General features: G+C 39.1%; 1 protein-coding gene across 1 annotated transcript in view; it reads right to left on the bottom strand.

Moving 5' to 3' along the window:
• The window catches only part of LOC137914784 (CUB and sushi domain-containing protein 1-like), a 116356-nt gene extending 111704 nt beyond the window's left edge, over nucleotides 1–4652 (bottom strand). Inside the window, 3 exon segments of the mRNA XM_068758279.1 lie at nucleotides 399–511; nucleotides 2673–2700; nucleotides 4643–4652. Of these exon segments, the coding sequence (XP_068614380.1) occupies nucleotides 399–511; nucleotides 2673–2700; nucleotides 4643–4652 (151 nt within the window).
• Between the last annotated feature and the right edge of the window lie 21049 nt (nucleotides 4653–25701).

Raw genomic sequence — 25701 nt, 5'->3', positions numbered from 1 at the left:
GAGGAATCAGACAATCTAATCCTGTCTGTCATGGGGAAGCTAATATTAACTTCAATTTGTATTTAGGTTTTTAGCAAGTCAAATAGAAAATAATAATTTTCCAACAAGCATTGCAGTTTCAGACTTCTGTCTTCATTAAAAGCAATTCTACAGTATATTAATTAACAGCATGTGATGAGTAAACCACTGCGTATTCCCACTCACATGTTTGCGTTTTTTAATGTGTACATTGGTTTGTGTCTAAAGTAGGTTTAGTCCATTTGGTATGATGCATCTCCCAACTCACAGAAAACAATGTACTGTACACACATTAGTATACGTTTGTATATTGCAGATTTGTAAATGAGAAGCAGAGAACAGATAAACGATAAGACAAATAAGTAATTGCACAGTCATACCTTGGTATTGAGCACTAAATCCTTTCCTCCGATGGTTACTGTCTGAGGTGAAATGCAATCGAAGCCAGTTCTTACTTGAGATCACTGGTGAGGGCAGACTTGTTCCAGTCAACCTGAAAGTAAGCAAATACGATTTGTAGATTTAAATACCATTTATAGAGTTAAAGAAAAAGAAAGGCAGGGCCAAAAGCCAATATCTGCGTTCACTCACTCCTAGTCTTACTGTGAGTTTATATTCTAGAGATACTGGAATAGAAAGCGACAGGGCAGAATGGTAAGTATGATGCAAGCTGTTATTACATGTTCACCTTCTGCAGTGAATAAACTGTATATTACATTACGTTATTAGGTGCCGTCATGTCGTTAGTGATCGCGTCTTCTTCTGGAGGGGAACAATTCTAACCTTTGCTACCGTACACGTGCTTCTGAAGGATCAATTTTACAAACTTCCATTTCAGACAGAACAAAAACAAAAATGAAAGGGAGGTGTTCAAATTATTACAAAGTAATTAAAGAATGCAGCCTGACTGCTGCTGTGAAATTGCTTGTCACCAGTGATCATAAATACAGCATATCATACAATGCAGAACATAGAAGTGTAAACAACTACAGGATCTTAATTGCTTCATCTGAGGGGGTTATACATAAAACATGTCCCTTTTTGAAGCTACAACTTTCCAGACAGTTCATGATTCTGTTGTCACATTGCATTGTCCTTCCAGATGCAAAGACCTTCTGTAATATGAGGTGATTTAAGTTGAGAAGCAATTTGTTGTCCTGGCTTGGAGATGCAGATAAGGGAATTGAAACAATGATATTATCCCTTCCCATAATGACCAGTGACCAGATGCAGAGCACTGCAGTTTTACTGAATATGGTAGTAATAACCAAATTTGGCTGTGTGCTTAACTGAAGTAAATTTAGCCATCAATGAAAAACAAACACCTGTGATCAGCTGGAAAGTAGCTAAAAAGAGATTACGTTATGTGAAATAAGAAATAAGAATGTTGAGTGTAATATTTAATTATGTGAGTCAGGACTGAAAGAACTATGAAAAACAGGTATGTCTTAAAGTAAAGGTAATAGTAACATAACTTCAAAATAACAAAAGCTAAAAATAGCAAATAGGAGAAGGTGAATATGAATGTGAATATAGTGATGGTGAAGCAGAAGAAAGTCAGCAAAGTTCAAGTCTTTAAAAAAAGTCGTTTCTAAAGCATCTCTTCTGAGACAATGAGTCGGTTGCCGATGGTAAGTGTTACATCAGCTTTAGCTGCTCTTGCATTTGATAACCAATGGCAACCAAAGCAAAAAAAACACATTGTAAAATGTGAGAAACTTGTGCTCTAAGTCAAGAAAGGAAATGATGTAAGAAACTGCCTGGAAGCCAATGTTCTATCATCCTCCCAGGGATGACAGAAGCCACAGTAACTGGCCTTTAATAATGCTGCAGGTACAATGAGTAGATCGTGACATTGAAGGAAACATAGATAAGGAGAGGCCAGAATACAAAATATGAGAAGTGATAAAAAAATATATAGAGATAGTGTTTGTGTGCTATTACTTAGTGCTCTTATCACAAATGTCTGCGTCTGTGAAAGAGATAACTCAAAAAAATCAGAGGAAAATAAAGGAAAATGTGATTTGAGACAAAAGCATTGCCAATATGTCTGCCACAAGGTAGTTTAAATACGACCCAGTCAAAAGACACAGTGCAAGATGTCTTTAACATTTAGCATCATTACATTGATATGCATGGGCGTATGACATAATGATGTGTGAGATATCAGCCTAAAATCTCGAGGAAAAAATAGGTTATGAAAAAGTGACAGTTAAATCATCAGTCAGTGACAACTAGCAAAGTGTGGCCAGCGGAGACAGACGACGTCCTTCAGGACAAGTTCAATCACACGAACTGGAGTATGTTTGCGTCTCATGGTACCTATGACAGCTCACAGGGGTCACAGGGGTCTTGTCCCCCACCCAAAAGACGCTACAGCTAGTGACTCTTCCAGACATGGATGACGTCCAGAGGAAACGTCTTCTGGGTCAAGCTCGCAGCATCCTAAATAACTCCTCCCACCCTGCCCACAGACTGTTTGTCCTCTTGCCCTGCCCTCCGGCAAGGCTCAGGAGCCTCCGAATCAGGACCAGCTGACTGAGGAACAGCTTTTATCCCAAAGCTGTCTCCTCCATCACCTCCTGCATATTCATCAGCCCCCCTCCCAACCATTCCTCCTGGTTACACACTCTCACACATCTATAAAATATGACTTAAATATGTATAGTATGTTCATAACACCTCAATCTGTTATCCAACTATATCATACATATATTATGTCAATATCATTCTGATACATCCACACATTATTCCACTAGTATAATATGCTCATTGCACTTTAATCTGCATATTGCAATTTGGTCTGTATATTATCTCCCCACAATCTATAAATCCATATATTACATCTATCTGAATAGTACGTTCATAGCGCCAAGTCTGTATATATAATCTATGAATCATTGTATGCTGTATATTTCTGTACTGCTATTAATAGCACTTCTGGTTAGAAGCGAAACTGTATTTCGTTACATTGTACTTGTGTAATGTCAATATAATGGAACATAACCTACGGTAATCTATTAGGTATGAGTTACGGTATGTATATATATATATGCACAAACATACATACACACATACTGTATACATATAAATATATAGATATATAGATACATACACACAGAGACAGAGAGAGAGAGAGAGATTACTTGAGTTTTGTGATGGTTAGGACAAAGAAACAATAAAAGTAGAGAGAAAGAGTGAGAAAAGGAGAGAAATGTGAGACATGTGCTGCAACTCTTCCATTATTCATGTGGAATAGCCAGCTGCCTGACACTAGAATGAAGAAGAGACAAGAGGTCAGCTTGGAGGAGGAGAGAGGGATGAGACATGAACTCAAGGAAAGGGAAAAAACATGGGCTAATGAGAAGTGAAGAGAAACTGTCGTAATAAAGTTTGAAAGAAATCAAGTTCACTCAAATTAAATATTATTGCTTTATATACTTTACTTTCACGGACTTAAGATTGGACATTCCAAGATTTGCATACCAATGTCGCCACCTTGTTCCGAAGGCTGGGATGAATACAATTATTTTTGGTCTGAAGATTGGTGTACTTGGAGTGGTGCAGAGCCCTGACCTGGGGCCTTTCTGATTGTCCTCGCCATGTTTGGGTGCGTCGGCTTCTTCCCGGAGTCCACAAGCAGTATAGAGTATGATTTATAAAGACGTAAAAATAATATGCCTTAAACACCTCCAGCAAGTAAGTCCTGAAAAGTCATCTGAATGATAATAACAAGGTCCGAGCTATTAACATGTATATGCTGATACCCTGCTGGGATCATAAGCTGACCAAAGTCCAGCACAATGAGGTTGTAATTTAAGTGGAAAGTACCCAAAGGTACCCAGAGGTCAGGGTCTACCAGAGTAGATCAGATCCAAGGTGAAGGGCATGCAAACATGTCCATGAGATGGTTCCAGCACAACCCAGTAGTTAGAATAGGCACAGGAACATCTGTACCCAGTATGGACTGGAAGTACCAAAATCCCAATTGGACATATAACAACATGTGGTTGAGAATAGGCCCAAGGTGCTGTGGGACCTCAGGCAGCCTCTTGTAAGTGGTGAACAGCATCCATACAAGTACATCAGAAAGTATTTATATGCACAGCCATTAAGTATGAATAAATCACAAAGAGCAGAAAAGAAGAATCAACGGGACTCTTATGAATACATTATAATGAACTGTGAATGCATGTACTTCATGGTGTTAAATAAATCTACAAACATCATCTGAAATGTAAACTTGACAAGAGACATGTTTCAAAGGACAGAGGTGGTTGTTGGTTTAAAATGAGGCGAGTGGACAGAGGCAGAAAGGAGGAGAAGCAGAACATCACCGTGAACTTCAAGGGAGGAGTTAAACAAGATGCAACAGAGCAACATGAAAGGGTAAATAGGAGGAAAGAAGAGATTCAGTTTGGGAACAAGGCGGGAACAGGTCTAGCCGTATCCCTTTGGCAGTCCCAGAATTCTCCATGGCAAGGCATTGAAGAAAAAGATGAGACGTTCATTCACTGATGCTGCAGGCTTGTAATTTGTCCTTTGAATCGGCAGACGAAGCCAACCATTCCCAAGTTTCAGCAACGGGAGCAGAGTTTGTGTTCAAATGATCAAGGGATTGCACAACTAAACATTTCTGAGAAAGCCAGCCATAGTCACAGACAAGACATTATAGCTGGCTATTTCTGAGGCAAAATGTGTGCTTGGTCTCTACCTTTGGAAAAATAAATGAACAATTTATCCTGTGCCTTTCTAACTTTGCATCTGGCTGAACGTAGACAGAAGTGACCATATGTTGCTTATAATAAGATAAATCGCTTTATATTTTTGAATGTTGGGTGACTGGGAGCATTTTACTGCATGAAAGCATCACATATTATTGATGAAACTAACTCTGATTCTGATTCTTTCAATCACAATAACAATTAAAAGAGCAGTACTTCTTAAAAACAACATTGATGTTCATGTTGAATAAAAAATGCTATAATAAGGAAGATGGAATAGGGGCAGAAAAAGAGAGAGGATCAGTTGCTAGAAAGAAATAAAGAGGAAAGGACTTCAAGAGCAGATGTGCTGTGAATATTAAAACTGATAAGCACAGCTCATTCTAGGTAATCAGAAAGAGAATCTATTCAGATTTAAAGATTATAGATTTAGAATATCACTGATAACAGGTCATGTTTCATGCACATGATTATTTCTGATAAGATGTCAAGGTTTTAAATATTCAGGTCACTGAAATCTTGGTAGACACAAGCTTATTGTATTGTATTGAGAGCTTTAAGGTATTTATCTGAAAAAATTCCAATATTTACTATTTTTAAATTATACATATAGTCTGAAGATAAACATGCCATCTATTTTCACAGAAAATATGCGAACAGCATGTTAATAGTCTTCAAGCTTTTATCGTCAAACGTGACCGCTATTAATTCTATATAAAGGTTGATTGCTTCTTTAACACGGTGCTCTGTTGAGATGTAATATTCAGCAATCCAATATTCATTGTTAGCCAACAAAATAGATTACGAAATTATTTTTTAAATAAATGAAATCCACATAGAACTAGCCAAAGGTGCCCCATCCAATCATCACTTTAATTTTAGGGTTGCGGTCAGATTACTTCTTTGATCATCACATTATGTTGGTTTTGATCCTCACATTATGTTGGTTCACAGAAAACATGAGCCCAGAGATGGATTCATGACCTCCTAACCTGGATACAGATACAGATTATGTGACCATTTTACATTTTATACACATGGTGATCTGGATGATCACCAGAAGTTTGAAATTGTTATTCCCATAATTATATTCTGAATTATATATTTATTTTCATGTATGAGTATGTCTGGTGGGGTTGGGTGGGGGTAACACCTAGTCAGCTTGACATTCAACCTGCCAGCAAGAAGACAGGAACATGAAACAGGAAATTGCTTTTGGGACAGCCAATAAGAAAAAGCTCCCAGTAAACAGGAAGAAACCGTCACAGTGGTCCTTTCAGCTGTCAGTCATTTTCACAATGACCTGCCCACACTTTTCAGGGAAAATATCAATCATCTCTCTTAGCTGGAGAAAAGTACTTAACATTGTGACAAAGTTTGTATGTCAGAAAAGGATTTAAATGCATATATTAAATACACATTTACTGTATTAGCCAGGGATCTGCACACTTTCATTAAATACAGGATTTATTTTTTGCCAATTGTGGCTGACACACAAAATATATAATTTCAACATGTCCAGTTAGATTCAAACTTTGGACAACTGTTTTCTCTTTCATTTGTGTATCTGTAGCAAAACAATAAACTAAACAAATCATTTACGAACCGATTACATGCCTTTTATTGTTATTTAACTGTAATAATCTAAATTTAAATGGAATATTAATGCACATTTACGCTGCTTGTAAAACCAGTACAACAAAGTATCTGTGATATATTACAAATATATGTAATTTTTTCTATTTTAAATGTAAAAATAAAAAAGCCACAACACAATTTGAAGACATGTGATTGATCTTAACTGTGTTGTCTATCAAGACATTTAACTTTGCAATTATATGTGAAAAAAAAATATTTCAGAAGTAATTTATTTTTGTTTATTCCATGTATTTTATTCAGTGTCACACACGCCGGAGTTACACATGGAAAGACTTGAGCTGAAGTCAAGGTGTGAGACTATGAGGTTGACTGAGTCATGGTACTGTAATGTGGGAAAATGTCAGGCATGTTCTTCAGCAAACACTCCATCGTTCCCCAGAGGTTGAGTTGACAGTGGTCCTGGTTTACTGTCATACAAAACCCCAGTGTGTGTGTGTGTGTGTGTGATCTGTCAAGGCCTGGAGAAATGATCAACAGCTCAGAGGACCATTAAGTCCTGTCACACACAGAAACGGTAAAGATGCCTTGGTTGATGTGCACCACTCTGCTGTTGAAAGGACGAACGTGTGATTATTCTCCATTCTTTTTATTTCCATCTGGCGCTATTTTCTTTGCCTCCTTCACTCCAGTAATTCACCTGTCATCCTATCCATTCATTCATGTGTAGATTTGGGCCACTACCATGGACCATTTTCTTTGCATAGAAGACAGACAATAACTTCGACAATCAGTTAAAATGAGGCGATTGTGAAAGCGGACAATGGCTGTGAGGTACTGCATCGTCACACTTAAACCGTGACACAAACTAACAAACATAATGTGCACTAAGTCTTTTTGTTTTTACTTTACTTTTTGAAGATGTTGCGATACAAAAACTAGACCATGTTGGAGCACCTATACGTTGGTGCAGGAGGTGCAGCAGAATCCCCTCGACTCAAGACCAGGAGGCAGGGTTGTAGTTCTGCAGGCCTACACACTTCTCTGTGGTTGCATAATAAGTTAATCACACCAATTTCAAGATTCAAGATTCAAGATACTTTATTATAATTATGCGAGCATATGTGAAGGCCCACGGCTTAACATCATAACATAATCAAAATCAAAAACTAAAACTAAATTCTCTCTCTTAAGAAACAATATATATATATACACAAAGAGAGTGTGAATCACATGCAATAGTGCAATTTGTGACAATTTAATCAAAAAAGTATTATATATTAAGTAGTAAATTTACCCCAACACTATACAATCGCTTATAATAGAACGGATTAATGTAGATTTTTACGTAACAAATCTATTCATTAGCCTCAGTAGTTAATTATTTAAAATCAGATTATTGTGTTGGTTTATTTTGCCCTGCTGAAACCTGGCTGTGCCATGAAGAATATCTAAATAAATCCACTCACCACAGGGATATTCATTCTCAAATCCCTCAAGGTGAAGAGGAGATGGAGTTGGTGTCTCTTCCTATGCAGCCTATAAATATACCCAAACTCAAATCTAACTGATGAAAGCATATTTCTTAGCGTTTCATTATCAACCTGGAACACTCTTGTTTTCTGTTCCTGAATCACATTTAGTATTTTTAGGAGAATTCTCAGGAGTTTTAAAAATAAAGTAAATATCGTAGGTACTCCACAATATGCCACAAGGGAAAAAAATCCCAACACTGTCTGTCTATGTGATTAAGCTGTAGAAAAATGAAGGCCATGTTTTCATCAACATTTAATTCAGTGCCATGACTCACATCAAGACAGTAAACTTTAATTTGTGTCCCTTCCTAACTGATAAAGTTGGAGATTGTTGTTATTTGTAAGATGATAATAGGGAGGGCTATGGCTATGTTGTATATTGTTTTTTATTTTACTGAATTTTGTGGACCATGCATATGACTAAAACACAGTGTTTTCTCATGTAGATTGTGTTAAAATAGTACGTTAAGGCTGAATTTCAAAGGTTAAGTTGATGAGTACTGAAGGTGATTCACGGGGTTCTGGTACCCCTCTGTTTGTGTATGCTGTTCTCAAGAGTACATCATTAGTACTCCTGATTCATGGTAACAGGACGCTGTGTGTAATGTTTTTTATGTCTGTGCTGCTCAACACTACAATATCAGAGGTGATCACGTGTGAACCTTCTTTTATTATCGTCAGTTAGCATGTGGTGTGTCAATCATGCCGATTTATAGAAACAATTGTGTCCTCCTATTTATGGGCTCAGCATGCTGGTCTGTGTGTGGAATGTATCTTACCATATGCTTGGTGCCTCTGTGCCACTTATTTCCAGGAAGTCATATTTTTCCTCCAAAAAAAAGTCGTTGAAGACGAGGGCTATGGTGTCGCCGGGCTCAGACAGGATTGACCATGTACAGTCCAAGTTGTTGTCATACTCTGAAGGGTACCCGGGGCTGGTTATGGACCCTGCAGTGCCTCTCAATGTACCGCCGCATGCTCCCTCAGCTGAGAGACAGACAGAGTGGGACAGACGATGAGAGACAATACAACGGACAATAAGGAAGTATGTTCTTTACATAATTTTGACCATTTTAATTTTTAGGCACTTTTACTCATTCTCAATTTTGTGTGCTTCATTGTTTAAATGTTAATTATTACCGGCTAGTGTTTTGAAAACCATTTCAATTGCGTCAGTGTTTACATGGATAAGATAAAGCTTGTGTTAATAAGAGTATTGGATCGTCATTATTACTTCTATCATTACTAGATTTAAAAAAGAATAAAGTGTATCATTGGCACAGCTATAGAGACGTTGAATGTTGAACTGTTCTCCTGCAGACTAATGAACCATTAGAAGGACTTTCCTGGAGGAGTTTGGGCTCTATTTTGAGCAGCAATCAATGCAGCGGGGATTCTTATCCTCCTTTGGCCCCCGACCTCATGTTGAGGTCCTTCCATTCTCATGACCCTCAATAATTAGAGTTTCGATTTGTATTTATTTTTTTGCTTTTACTTTAAATATTGCCGTTGGCCCAAAACGTTACTGCAAAGACAAAGAATGAAAGAAATCTCACCTCTGCAAAATGGCGATGGAAAGTCCCACTGTGCTCCACTGCCAGGTGATACTAAACATGTGAGGATGCTGTGTCCTTCCAGTACAAAACCCGACTCACAACTGTAGCGGATCTTGTCCCCCATGTTGTATCGGGAGCCATGAATGACTCCATTCGATATTAGGCCAGGGGTGCCACATGTGTGGCTGGGCAGGACTGAAACACAAAAAGATTGTTTTGTGTTTCAAAAGGAATCGGGATGGGCATATTAACATTCATGACATTTGCATACATGGGATGAGATCTATAAAACACATCCTTTACCATTTCAGACACAACATCACAGGGTGAAGAAATCCATGAGCTAAAAGTATGTTTAGTCACAAGATGATTTTAGCCTCTCGCTCATCTCATTTGAATTGTATCAACTTGCCCAAATGTAAAACTCTCAGGCATTTCAAAAAAAAAAAAAAAAAGCATTTAAAAAGAATGTAATAATTTGGTTTGAAACGGATGTAATTTGTACAGGAATACAATCTGTGAACACACTAGTTAGTTTCATCTTGAGATTTCACAGATTCTTTGAATGCCCTTCTACATTATGCGATGATTCACATAGCATGTCATGTGAAACTCGTGATATTAAAGTTCTGGTAAATCTGATAGTTAAAATGTTTCTGTCCTACAGTGAAAATTAAGGTAGAAGACCAAATAGTGCACACAATTCTCTATATATATATTATCAAGAGAGAGAGAGAGAGAGAGTGTTACAGAATTTAAAAGTAAGAATGGGTTATTTAGAAGCATGACTCTGCTCCAATGGAAGCTACACACAGCCTTTGCTATAACGAGGCCAAAATCAATGAGCGACCGGCCGACATGTCTGAGCTCCACGGAGGGGTCATCAGCAGAGGCTGTAGTACAACCTGGATGAGTTCCAAAGGTATCCAACCCCGATCTCTGCTGTGTGTTATGTGTATTTGTATAATTGGAGCATGCTAAATCGCTGGGTGTGTAATGTGTACATGTAATGCATATCCAAATGGCCAGGTTTTTTTGTTTTTTTTTAAACAGTGTGTGAGAGCAGTGTGTCTATGCATCAGGGGTATTCAGTCAGTCAATCCCTGTGTTTGTGTGTGCTGTTCCAATTAAACGCTAGCATGGTAATTAGACAAACCTTCACCAAGAGACCCTGAGAACTAGGACAGCAAGATGGAGGGAAGGGCGCATAGGCAATGAAAAACAAAAAGGGAAAGGCAAAGGAGAGTAAGAAAGGAAAAGATGACAGGAGAATGCAGGGAGAAGAGGGGAAAACACTGGAGTAAGTGAGGATGAGAGCAAAAGGGTGAGAGGGAGACAGGAAAAGGTTGCGATGAAGACTGGAATCAAATACAAAGAGAGAGGTGAACTAATTGCAGCAAGCCCTACACATATATAATTTAGACTAATTGACTCATTATTTGGTTTTTATGAAGTCATGCATCAGATGCAAGTTACTTGCGCTCAAATGCCAATGCCATCCTCTGAGAAAACATGCTGCCTGCATTGTTTTAACAAGGAGAGACCCACATTCAAAGTTCTAAATCCAAAGCAGAGCGCTGACTGAAAGATGAGCAGAACGAGGGAAAGAAGCAGGAGGGAATGGAATCGTCGAAGAATGTCCTTCGTCACTAAACAGTCCTGGTGGCTGCCATCCTGCCCGTTTTAGTAGCTCAGCTTAGTGCTCCTTTCCTCAATTGTCTGCAATAATTAGGGTCATTTTGGAGGGATAAAGTGTTTACAAGTATTATAAGTATCGAGCTAATTTCATACTGAATGAGGGCTGCATTTCTTTTAGAAATCATTTTATTTTTGGCAATGAAGTCTGTGTTGCTTAGATTGGATTTTGGGTCATAACATACTCTTCGATGGGCAAGTAGAGGATTATAAGATTCAGTATGAAGACATAATCATACATTTCAGTCTGGATGGTGGGACCATCAACTATTATCAAAGTAATTGTCAACTAGTGACCCGTGGGCACATCCGACAAGACAAAGTTTCACACTCGGCCAACAAAATCGGACTTTACAATCTGCTGCAACTGGCTACAGCAAGGAATCAAACCGCCAACCTCTCGATCATAGGACGACCCGCTCAACCACCTGCGCCACCGTCGCCCCAATACACTTGGATGGGCTTGGATGGATAGAGTCTCTGCCAAGCCTTATTGTCTTATACTTCACCTCCTTATAGCTGTCTCTGTCTCCGCTCCTGCGTGCTGCCTCTTTCTCACGTCTAATCTGGCTGCGCTTCGACGTGAACCAGGGCTTGTCAATGGCGTAACTCACCCTGGTGCGCGTTGGTACAATGCGCTCCTCATTGTAGCTTATCCATGATGTCACCGTGTCTGTGTACTCGTCCAGGTTATCCGTAGCAGCCCTAAATATGTCCCAGTCTGTCGTCTCCAAACACAAGCGGAGCTCCTCAACAGCCTCACTAGTCCAGATCTTGGTCGTCCTTGCTACAGTTTTAGCAAGTTTCAGTCTATGCCTGTATGCTGGGATGAGGTGGATGACCACGTGGTCTGAGGGCAGCACGTGGCACAGCGCGATAGACCCCGCTCACCGTCGTGTAGCAATGGTCCAACGTGTTCTCCTCTCTGGTGGGGCATTTAATAAACTGTCTATATTTGGGAAGTTCCTGGCTCAGATTTCCCTTGTTAAAGTCACCAAGAACAATAAGAGAATCAGGGAAAGTCCGTTCCAAACATAAAATCTTTTCCGCGTGCGCACGTTGAGCCTCGTGCACGTCGGCGGCCGGCGGGATGTAAACAGCTGGTCTGATTGGGCAGATGAGTTGCCATTTTCAATAAGCCCAGGGTGGCATCTACTTGCCCCTGCCAAGCAGACAATCCTTTAGCCTCACACAAAACGTCAACAGGGTTGTAGTAATTTACAAGTCAAATATGTAAAATTATATTTCTGCAAATAATTACAATCTCATTATGTATGTGTGTGTGTGTGTGTGTGTACTGCAGGTGACTGATGATGCTTTCCTCTGCTGTGATTGTCCCTCCTGGCCCTTCACACCCTTAGGGGAGGTCAGTATGTGTTGCTATGGTAACTACTGGACAGGGCTTCAATTTAATAACGATACAGGAGTTTATAACAGCAGCAAAGTGATGAGAGTTTGGCTGAGGGCTGACAGTAATGGGATAAGGGAAAGTGGAAGGACATGGAAAGAGTTAAATAACTAAAGTGTGTGAAGAGAAATGGAAGTAATAGATGGAAGCCAGAAGAATTAAAGAAGTGAGGGAGAGGATGTGGTAAGTGTTTTGTTAAATTTTAAATAAATTATTATAAGTGTAAGCAGAGACCTTGAACATGTTTCATATTTCACATTTGATGTTTTGTCACACTGCCACTAGTCTATTTGTAGGACTCAAGAGAAGTCCTAACATCTTCAGTTAAATCCTCTCCACTACACTGACAATGCTCTAACTCACAACACAATATGCACTGATGCAGAGGAGCTAATTACCTGCTCTAAAAAAAGAGGACAGCAAAGGCTTTTTGAAAGTGATTTTATGGATGGATGAAAACAGTTGCTTCTGAGCCAAATGCCTCAAATGATTCTAATATATTTAAAACAACTTTCAAGAATGCTGGACCCAGAACAGCAGAACAGTGTACAAGAAATAACAAATGGTCTAAGAATAAAATAATGTAATTAATAAGTAAAGTTAAAAAAAAATTACAAATATGTGATAATAAATCACTCATTTGTTTGCCGTTTGGGACAACTCATATCTCGAAAACATGTAGGATGCCATGCACCTGACAGCAACCACTAGAATGAACTTAATCTGTATTCAAAGCATGCATCATGCCACAAGTGAAATTTGGAACAGATGTTTAGTAAAATGTAGCTCCCAATACCTGGCAGAAATTACTAATTTCTTGTTTGCCTTCCAGGGGGCTATAAAGTTAAAACCAAGTGGAGCCAGAGAAAATGTCAGCCTGTGTGCACAGCACATATTGCCAAATAGGGATTTGCTAATTTCCAATGCTAGCATTTGAAATGCATCTGACAAAATTCATGTTCCAGAGTGACGAGGATGTTTGCAAACAAGTTAACTTTTTTGGAAATCAAAATATTTCTGTTGTATTTTGACTTCATGGTGGAGGATGTTCTAATATCTATATCCTCTAAATGTTTTTTTTTTTAGTATTGTTTATTTAAGTCACTTTTTCAAGCATCAAAAGGTAAGGAACCTTCACACGACTGAGAACAGATATTCAGACGAGGAAGTGGATTTCTGCAGACCGTGGCCCAAAAACAGTTCCAACACCAAGGTAATAATAATTCCCATGCTTATCAATAAGTCACTCCCCATCCATGCCTCTGCTGGGACGGCGAGTTCACACAGTGTATCGCTCAGTGGATGCATAAAATAGTGCATGAACACCTCTGTTCCCACGATGTAAATACAAACAACTAACAATCGGAATTTTGTTGATGTAAAGTTAGCCTCTGAGCTAAATGCATTACTATTGGTCGCATTGTGTAAATGCATTAACTTCACTGACATGTTGTACTTAATAACTCGAACAAACCAAACATGAATGGAACATAGCACTGAGGGGTGATGATTAAGCTCCCTCTCATATACAATTTAAATCCAAGAGATGCCCACTATGTCAAAGCAAAAACACAAACACTGATTTGTTATGGTTCATTTAGATCATATGTGCCATGTCTCATCACGCATTCCAAGTTTCATTGTGCATTTATTGCTTTTGGAGAGTGGGCAGTGTATTCCTTTTGATAGGAAATGCACCATTTGAGTTAATGAGACCAACACATCTGAATTCCACTTGACCATTCTGGATGTTGGATTTCCCCCTTTTAAGGGTGCCGGCCAGTGATTTCCGGGATTAATTCCAAATAGATGCCAAGAGAGGGCAATTAGAGGACAGGCTGCACTTTGTTCAAAAACACAGAAAGAGTGAAAAGCAAGAAAGAGAATTAAAAAAGCAAGAAAGAAAGTTATCATTGTCACTGCAAAATGAATTGGACAATGATGAACTGAAATCATGAGGTTAAAGTGGAGTGTTGGTCCCAAGTGCCTGTGATTTGAGCCTACCGCCACAATGGGTCAACCTAAATTAATATTCCTAACAGGCACATTTTGTTTTTGTTTTACTTTTTTCCGTAATGAACCTTGCTTAATCAATCACCGCAAAAATAATGGCATTTTCTAAGCCGCCCTGCATGATGCAGTCGACAGCAGAGAAAACTACAGCCTTTAAAAGTTGCATTTCTGTTCTACTCCCACAGAGTAAATATATTAAATTGCATTAACACAGCCTCTTCCATGTTCCCTAGGTGAAACTATATTAGTAGGGCAAGTGACATTTCTAGCAGTGCTTCTAATCAATCACCTGCAAAACAGAGTAATCGCTGTAGCAGCTGTACTCTATTAAACACAGCTCTCCCTCAGCCTTTCCAGCTTGACTATGGAAGCAAGAAATATTGGTTGCTAATATACAACATCCCCGTGTTGTGATGACCAGCTCTATTTAGACCAGCTGCCACAGAATGGCTGGGGGGTTCATTTATCACCCATCGCATATGGACAAAATGGGGCCTGAAAGAGCTGTACGCCACCCCGCCGTACTTGGCAGTAAAGGGGGGGCACACTGGTAAAGGAAGCGCTGGAGCAAGGAGAAATAAACGACACAGATTGTGAGGTGAATTTTCACACAACACTTTACTTTGCATAGAGCCTCATCAAACCTATTCCATCATTTAAAAAAAGAAGAACAAATGGTTTTTATTGTGATACTGCATTGTGAGTAGCACTAGAACCTCATAGCAAAAAGCTCCATGGTTTGCGTCTACCTGAGGACCTGGGAGCCATTTATATGGAGTTTGTATGCTCTGCCAGGTTCCCTTCGGGTACTCTGACTTCCTCCAACACTCCAAAACATGATTTAGAACAGGGCCCCCCCAACTACCGGGACATGGCCCAGTACAAGTCCATGAGACATTTGTAACCAGGCACTACAGAAAGAATAAAAAAATTCCATTGCATTGAATATTAGAGTCTGACAGGTGTTTTAGTTTGAAAAAACGACCAGATTTTCTCCTACTTAATCGCCTGTGTATCGTCTTGGTCACGTGGGACTCAAAAAAATAAACCCGTAAACTAGCAAAAATGAGTAAAGAACAAATGTCTTTGGATAGCTTCTTTGCAAAGGGGAAAAGGCCAACTGAGGAGCCAGAAGAGGAGCCAGAAGAGTTGCCGACGACCTCCAAGAAAAGAAAGCTGCTTTCAAGAGACAATACCAGGAGTCATGCTTAAAATACGGATTTATCTACAGGTGAGTCACACGCAGAGTCCACTCTGCATAATATGTGAGGACAAGCTAGAAGAAGAGGCAACGAAGCCTTCAAAACTGCCTCGGCACATGGAGATCAAGAATCATGCGCTAAAAGACAAGCACTTGGAATTTATTTTTAAAAATAAATAAAAAAACACGTGAGCATAAAGGACAGAAGCAATTATTGAACAGATGTGCGTGTTATGGTGAGTAGCTATTGGTGTAATAATTGTTTAATTGTTATTACAAGTGCATACAATCAGATTTAGTGGAACACATTTACATTGATTTGTTTTATTTACCCCCCCCCCGGTCCATGTTGACTCTAAGCAGCCTTTAGGTAAGATAATGTTTCCTTTTTTGTCTTTCTATCTATGCCACTGTGATGAACTCGTGACCTGCCTCTTACCCAATGTCAGATGGGATAACCTCCAGCTGTTAATTTCATTGTGTTAAAAAATGGCTTCAGGCTCATGCAAAAAAAAAAAAAGAGGCCAAAATGTCTAAAATCTTATCCCTTTCTCGTTGCCCTGACCACTCCCTCCTCACCACTCACCAGCATCCTCTTCCTTCCTCGCCAAGTGGCACTGCCCAAATATTCTGCTACATGCCTTCCTGTCATCACTGCTATGACAGCTATGACCTGCAGTGACTTCCTATTGCAGGAGCGGCTTGGCCCCAGGCCCCGGTCTGTCAGGGCGGGGATGTGGGAAAAGGGGAACAGTGGGAATTACAGTGCTTCATCCATACTCACACTTACAGTATATGCATGATTGTGAACTCTCCAACAGATAAGGTGTACATTAGTGCTGAATATGTGAACGAGCATGGACATCATTGTTTTGTGTGTGTAAAATTCAAGATCAAAGTCACAGGTGAGACATGACAGGAAGCAGAATTTAGTAGAAAAGTTGATGATCTAATTTCTGGCACACATCAAGCCAAAAACTGAAAGGAATAGAATGTGAGTGAATATATCAGAAACACAAATGGCCATTACTCAAATGCTTAAATGACATTAATCATTCCTGTCGCTGCTCCTTTTTGAGTGCCTTCCTCCCTTTCGCTTATTCATTCTTTTGCGCGCACACACACACACAGGTCTAATGCATCTTCATTTAATCTTGCTGTCCTCTGGGCACATTTACATCTGTCAACTTGCTATACATGGATGGATGAGTGTGTGTGTGTGTGTATGTCTTTATGCTGTATGTGCGTGTGACATTGAGCATTACACAGGTTATGAGTGTATGAGTTGCACATTCATCTTTGTATATCTTTAATCATATTTATTTGTAAGCAGTATGTTTGGCTCTGTCTTTGTATATATGTGTGTGTGTGTGTGTGTGAAACAGTTAATTTCCCTGGTGGGTGAGTTCATGGTCTCCTGGGCAGCACAGAATTGTGGCTAAACTCAATGTCACAACTATTCCCATATATCACCAGTCTGACAAATACAGAGCTACACACACACACACACACACACACACACGGAGTAATCCACTAGCAATATTTAAGTGTAAGTCTTTCCATCATTTCAGATTATAGGGAACTAGCAAATATAAATGACTGGTTTATTACAGAACATCTTTTCTACCCTTTCAGTTATCATCCTGTTTAAACTGTTGTCTAAATGTGTTTTTTTAATCCAACAAACATTATTACACAATAGATAAGTCAACTCTCAGCACCAAGTGTTTTACATAAAGATGACTTTAGATGGGTGATATAAAACCAAAGAAGATAAAGTCTATTGTTTGTTCTGTATGCAAAAACGATGCCAAGAAGCATTATTTGCTCAGACATTGGGGGGGACCGGCAAAAGTTTTCTTCTTCTTCACAGACACACATTCACACACACATGCTCACACACGGACAATTTAACCTAACCAATTCACCTAATTTGCATATTTTTGGTGAGAAATTAAAGGCAACACCAAACAATGTCCTTGTGGTGGCCTCTTCTGGGACACAATCCGTTCTCTCATCAAGTTCCATGGAAATCTCTTCAATAGTTTTTTGCATAATCCGTCCGATAAAGAAACAAACAAACTGACACGGGTGAAAACATAACCTCCTAGTGGAAGTAATTAAATGCCCAAGCTGAATAATCGCTGAGAACAATGGCTTCTAATATCACAGCACAGGTCGTAGTCGCTCAGTGCATCCGTCTGTGACAAATCAGACCAAATAGAAATAAAAAAAATAAAAAATGAATGCAGCCAAAACCAAATCCACATCCGAACATAACTACTGGTCAGACCGTAAACTCTGCTCTCCTTATTAGGTACCTCAAATTACAGCAAAGACTCCAGCTGACGATTGCTGTGCTGTCTGTGTTCCTGCTCTGATTGTCTGATCTACCACACAGCAGCGGACTGGTTGTGGATGAAAACCAGTATTTCTGCCACATTCAATCACCTGCTGTGCAAGAATTTTCAGCTTCACGCAACCTTCTCTGTTTAATAGCGCCTTATTTATCACTATTTTCCAGCAGTCATCCTGTCACTCAAGCAACACTGTCATAGCTGGCGCTGCATTGTTTATTTTTTTTGTTCTGCTTGGCTGAAAGCCGCTGCTGATACTAAAGGGCCTTTCGGAGACAATGTGACAATGGCACCACCGCGTTCTAGGAATACATTATTCCGAATGACTTGCGCTGCCCCACGATGACTTTTTTCGCTGCATGAAGCAAACAGCAAGCACAGCTGAAACCGTGTCGTATCACCAGTCTCTTCAGTCAACATCCTGCATGCGCTTCAGCAAGAGATCAATGTGAGAGCAGCGGTGAAGCCTTTTGAACCTCTTTGGAAAATGTTGACAATGCCACATGCCACTGGGGTTAACTACTGTTGGGAAAACGGATTCAAATATTTAAAAGGGCAAAAACAAAACATTGAGGAGTGCTTAAAGGATGTAATAAATAGGATCACGTTTTTTAGAAAAACAACATTCCATGCAGCAGGTGATTTAGATCAAGGCTCTAGCTAGTGGCTGCTCACAGTAGTAGTACACAAAATTCTGGCTTGAAAATATACATGCAGAAATTAATTTAAAGAATACTAAACATGTCAGAATAAGAACATCACATCTCTGAGTGTGTGTGTGTCTGCATCTGGTAAAACATCATATACCCTTCATTCTCCCTACCTACTTGCCTATAGACTCTCATAAGTGTTTGTGTGTGTGTGTGTGTGTGTGTGTGTCAGTTTCCATTTGTGCATTTCATTCATCTTGGGTCTTGGATTCTGGATCGATAAATGTATTGTTCGGGGAAATGTAAAACCTCTTGGACTCTCTTTGGTTCAGCACACAAACACACTTCTGGTCAGTGTGTGTGTAAGAAATGTAAAAAACAAGTGGTCACAAGGATCACAAGGAAATTTAATGTTTGATTTGTTTTTATCAGTGTTTTAAAATGATATATCTTCCTCTGAAGGCTACAGTGTGTTAGGTATGTTTTACGACCACATTCATTAACGTAAGTAATGCACTATAATGTTTTATAGATGTCACTTTAATGAATCATGAGTCGTATGGATAATCTTAAGTGGTTTTAAAGGACGACTGATGGGACATTTAACAGATTAATATTACCTATACTATCCTAATACAATCAAACTGTTAACTGTATAAATAATTTTCTTATAATAGTACATGCAGTATCATACAACATAATATATAATACTACATTTCATTACTTTAGAAATTATAATTTTATTTATTTATTTATATTTATTTTTGGTAATTCACCAAAAATCAAGAAGGAAAGAGCATAAAATACATTTAGTCAAGCTAGATTTTCTCTATTGGATAAAACCAATGAGTTTGGCAACAAATAAAATTACAAATTCTATAAATTCTATAATAATTTGAGAACTTGATGAGCGGCGCTGAGAGATTTTACACTTGAATGTCTCTTCGAGTGCATCGGCTCCATTAATGCATGTTCCGCAGGCCTTGTATTCTGAGATAAAAGCCTTCAGAGATAATATACTTGTGAGGGGCAATAGCCATGGATCATATAGTTAATTACAGTGTATGCAAAAGCACAGAGAAGAACACTGGCAGTGCTGTATAATTACAGTAGAAATATGGCAATAAACTCTCCGGGTGGCACTCCATAAAATTCCACAAAAAAAAGAAAGATAGCATGGAGATGTTATAATAGTTTTACTGCATAGATGTGTCACAACGATAAAAGATGCCCTTTTGCTTTTGATGACAAAAAGACAAAGAACTAATGAACTACTGACAACACATGTAACTATAGTCACAGTTACATATTTATTTATTTATGTATTTGAGAGGATAAACCACTTGAGATAAAATAATTCATAATCTGATGGGCTTGTTGGTCATGAGTATCATGGAGGCTCGGCATGCACAGTAAATATGATACGCTAGCTACATCATCAGCATGCAGTCGATCACGTGAGGGAGAGTGACCCTCGGTTGGGAAAGTCACACACACATTTTCACATATATGCATAAAAGAATGAATGGTGGTCTGAATGGTGGAAAAAGTGAAGGATTCCAAGATGATACTTTTTTTTTATGCAGCAAATTTCTTAGAGAAAAACAAAGGAGCCACCTGAAGTGGTCATCACCATGAAAGGATTGTTTTAGCAACGTGGCAATGGCGAACGTGAACAGTGACGCCCCACGCAGATGCTAATTTTAGCATTCAACTCAAACTTGCACGAACACGTATAGCAGCATGCCAGTCTGGATCAACTGACTGACTTTTCTTTTTGAGAACAGAACATATAACCAACCACTTTTCCTTAACCAGATTAGAACAAGTGTAATGTAATGTGGTAATACAGAGACATGAGTCCTTGATCAATTTCTACCTTTTGTTGAACCTCATACACAGTAGTGAAGCTGTCTAGACTTATTATTTCACCCTATGAGTATTTATTTCATCTCTCTCTCTCTCTCTCTCACTCACTCTCTCTCTCCCTCTCTCTCTCTCTTACATAGAGAGCACAAGAGAGAGATGAAGCATCGTTAAATAGATGATATATATTGTACTATCCAACAAGGTAGTGACCATTAATCATCCCCACACAGGCATGACAGTCGGTGTGCTTTTCACATCATGAAACAAAAGATAGGCGCGTATCTGTATATAAGCAGTATGTAAGCATGTGTGTGTACACATAACAATGTAAAATTAAAGGTCAATGTGCATGCAGCATACTGTGATAACACTTAATTCCAAGAAGGATTACATCATATTAGTGTCTTTATTAAGCTGTGTGTTCACACGCACACCTCTTATGTGTGTGTGTGGGGGTGTGTGTGTGGGAGCGGCGGTGGTGGTGTACAGATGTGCATGTTGCCGTAGTCAAGACCATCTCGGTAGATTGATGTGGTGAGCCTCAACCGTGCAACTACTCAACAATGAAAGCTCTCTGGTTTTACAGCTCTTTATACATTTTTACACTCTTTCCATTTAAATAGCGTTCAGTCCAGAGAAAACCATTTCTATGCTTGGAGAAACACATATCCTGTTTCACACATGAGTACCCGTGAGCACACAGTTGTTAAATGGAATAAATTTGACATTGCGACCAGCTATAGTGAGATAAATGACAGACACAATCAATTCACCACTCTATAACACGTGGCGGTGACACACATGCAGAGGATACCCACGCTTCACATCTCTCTATCCTTCTTTATCACAGACACACACACACACCTACACACAAAAACACACGCAGATAAACCATTCATTGATTCATTAACTACTTTGCTTCACCCATCCATCTTTCAGCAGAAGGTGAAAAATTGCTAAATGAAGGGAGGAATAGCCGGACAAAGGGTGGAAAACCAACAGATAAAATAACCCTAGGATGAGGCAGACAATGTCAGGGGGGCATGACGCTCTTATAATTAATACACAACAAGAGCAACAGCACAAAATATGTCAAAAGAAAAAGAAAAAAAGGGAACCGGAAGCTGAAAGTGAGAATTATTGAAGCACAACTTGAACAAAAATAAGAAGCAGTGGAGGAAAGCTTTAAGGAAGGAGTAGGCAGCGTGCAGGTAGAGCAGGGAGATGATACATTGGGAGAATGAAAGAGGCAATGTGAATCATGTCAGATAAAAAAAAACACAACTGGAGGAGAATAATTACAAGCATCTCAGAAAACCACCCGTTTCCAAGTTCATCCAAAACATACACATGCACCCACTTGTGATTTAAAAAAAAAACAACCAAACTGAATCCATTAAAATCAACAGCGCATGTATCCCACACAGGAACAGCCTGTCCTTTATCTTCTCGTGCACAGTACGTTGGTGTGAATATCATTACAGAGACAGAAAATGAGAGGAGACACGTGAGAAATACTAAATATCATTCTAACTAACAATACGAGTTAAAGGACAAAAGCAGACGTAAGGAAGACGCTACTACAAGCGTTTGCCTGTTAACGTCCTCCTGCTGTGATTTTACGATAGCGTCTCTGCAGAATACACAGTATTGCAATAAAATATCCGCCAGCTATAAATAGGAAAAAATAATAGAAAATAAAAACAGAAAACGTTTGGACGAAAAGAATTAATTAAATATTGAGGATCTTTATTTTTATTATCTCTTTTAAAAGAACACCAGTCAAGTCAGACTAGCCTGTGTTTTGGGGATACTGTGCTACAAAACACTGGAGAGGAGAAACATATTAAAAATCTTAGTCATGTAATTTCAAAAGTAAAGTACAAAATATGACTAACTGCATTTGCCTCATTCTAGTGTGTCTTCTGTCCCGCTGGAATATTCTAAATGTTGTAAATGAGGTGTGTGTGTGTGTGTGTTTGGATTTGTTTGAATATCAATGTGTTTTGACCTGTGAAGGGTTTTATTGCTGGTAGGTAGTCATGCTAAATGTTAGACAACATATGGAAAGTCATGTAATTATTACACACAGACAGACAGACCGCCGAAATGCTATAGGTCTATTTTATAATCACATTAAGGCATGTACAAAGTATCAAGAGACTTTCACTTAATGAAAAGGACATTGGCATCGCTAAACTGCACCCCCCATTAGCATAGACCTGCTGGCTCTGTTCTTTTGGGAACATCAAATGTTCTACTTGAACATTCAGTACCTGAGGAGAGAGAAGAGTTTGTTGTGCTCCTCACAAACCGTGGTGCATACACAATAAGCCAAGCCCGTCTTTACAGCATTTGCTGAATGTGTTCTGAAGTGTATTGAATATGTATTTTTTTTATATTCTGCTTCCACTGCAATGAAAGCTTTGATTGGAATATATGTTATTTTTAAAACAAGCTGAGGGTGAGTACACGGAGCTAGACAGGGGTGGGTGTGTGTGTGTGTGTGTGTGTGTGTGTGTGTGTGTATATAAAAGCAAATAAAAATTTGGTTTTGAAGAAGGAGGGTGGGAAAAATAACACCTTCAGAGGAACTGAACCTTCAGAGGAACTGAACTCCATTATTCATTATCATTGCTTGTTTGGGGTGTTTGCTGCAGGTGCAGATCCAGTGGCCTAGCTGTGTATATGTGCAAAGTGTGTATGTGGTGGCGTGTACATGTATGCACAGCAGCTCGGTTACAATCAGATAGGTCGGAATTTGTTCTTGTTCTTAATGATGCTTGGTTATGCAATGGCTGACCAATGATTGAAATTGATCAATGATTAAAGGCTGAAGTTCAAAATGCTCTCCATGTTCCTCACCACAGACGGGGATTACTGGAACCAAATATCTCGGCAGAAAGTCAAATTTTTAACTCAAAGCTGCTGACATGGTTTTGACAGCTGAATCACCAAGATGAGACCAAACACACAACCACGCAGACCTTGATGACTGTGATCAGCCAGTCATCAAGTTTCTGCTGTTTTTCTTCTCTCCCTACACACTTAGAGAGTTCGGTGTTCACAAATGTTGCACCGTTGTACTGTTTATTGCGAGTCTCTCTGCATTGTTGCATTGTTGCATTGTGAGGCACGAAAAACACTTTTTGGATCCAAATTTTATAAGAACCCCCGGAGGAATGCTACTGTATAAAATGGAAAAGCCGAACACTTACTGTTCACCTGCATGTTTTACGCTAATCTTTTTTCATTTGTTTACCTCAAGAGGCACATTTTCACTTTCCCTGCGATCCAAATGTACCCCGAGCCAGAAAATGTTGGATTTCATTTCATGTGCGGCTTTATTTTTTGCTTTTCACAGCTGGTTATATTTCAGCCGGACCAGGAGCCTCGACACAACTATGGCTCACTGGATTGCAAATCACATTCAGTTCATTGTGTGCCTCAGGTAAATAGCTGTGGTGGATCCAAAGCCTGCTGGTACTGACAGTCAGACCAATGCTGAAATGTCAGAGGAGCCCTGTGACATTGCCATCGCAGACTGGACAGGTCCACAAAAGTACTCATTCTATGCATTTTTTAATTAAATGTCATAGTCAAGAGTCATTAAATCTGTGGGCAATGTCAACAGTGACTGGACCTTTTTTTGGCATGACTGAAATGTGTCTTATGTCTGTCCAGGGAATGTAACTAATTAATTTGACACCAGGTCAAAGCAGTAAGAAGAGTTCACAAGGCAGTGTAATGCATATCCCATCATAATGTCCGTCAATTGAAAAAAAAGACAGAAGTAATGGTCTTAACCGCTTCGAAAAGCATGTGTTCATATTGTATTCATTCCTCAGAACACTGCCAGACCATATCAAGTAGGAGCAGTCCTGTGAATTAAACCTTAGCTTTAACCATCAGCGGAACGGAGGAGCAAAACTTGAAGCACAGATGCATGTTGGTTGATGGCCGGGGGGAGCGAGATAGTTTATCATTAGCATTACAGAAATCTAATATACTAAAGTATTATTTTATTAACCATAATGCAGTATATATATATATATATATATATATATATATATATATATATATCCTGGTAGTAATGATCTATGATGCGCTTGCTCAAAAACATGTCGCCATGTGTGGATATTATTTGGTATTATGCTTAATGAGCCTAAACTAAAATGAGCCTCATCCTTTATGTTACTGCTTATGTCACTTATGTCAATGAGAATAGGAGGAGGTGATGTGATCATTCACAGTTGTTTGCTTGAACCCCTATTTGTCAATACAAATTGTGTGGGGGGTGGAGCTTGTGCCAGGAAAGAGTTGAAAAAAATAGAGGTTGGATTCTGGATGCCTGTCCTCTTTTAAAACTCAGAGATGAGGCACACACCCACACCGACACCGACACCTATCACACACACACACACACACACGCACAGCTTACAATTCAACTTACATAAAGGCCAATAAATCGAAACAGAATACTGAAGAGGGTTTGGAATGGAATGCACTCCTTTCTTGCTGTCCCTCAAATCCCACCCTTCCTGTTCCCTTGTCTCCCATCCCTTACCTTGAATCCAAATTAACCTTTGAAAGCTTTATTCAATTAGCATTTTCTTTCTTCTTGCCCATCTTCCCTTTGTAAACTGTCTCAATGTATGAGCCAACACTTAGCATTTTGGATTCACATTAATTCACCTCCAGTTCTTACCTTTAAAGCATTTCCAAACAACACGACTCACTAACTGTCGTCTCCAAGGACCCTGTACATCAGGTTTAATTCTCTCCTCTACCATTTCATCCTCCCTTACACAAGTATGTTTCCAATCGATGAAGAAGTATCATTTCCACAATATTTCCAGAGCTCATCTTAGTGATTTGTTTTTTTTAATGTATTTATATTTTTCATCTTCTGGTAACCTTTTAAATAGACATCGCATCCTCTTTCAATTCCTGCTTGAAAAGCCTGGTAATAACTCCATGGCCGCCAAACAGAAATTTGTTTTCTTCTGTTAACGCTTCAGAGTATTTATTTATCACCAGTGAATTATAATTAAATTACTACACGCTTCACAGATCGAA

Source organism: Brachionichthys hirsutus, unplaced genomic scaffold (assembly GCF_040956055.1).
Source record: "Brachionichthys hirsutus isolate HB-005 unplaced genomic scaffold, CSIRO-AGI_Bhir_v1 contig_180, whole genome shotgun sequence".
In the NCBI taxonomy this organism is placed as follows: Eukaryota; Metazoa; Chordata; class Actinopteri; order Lophiiformes; family Brachionichthyidae; genus Brachionichthys; species Brachionichthys hirsutus.
The sequence above is the reverse complement of the archived record's forward strand: the minus strand, read 5'-3'. Positions and strand labels throughout refer to the sequence as shown.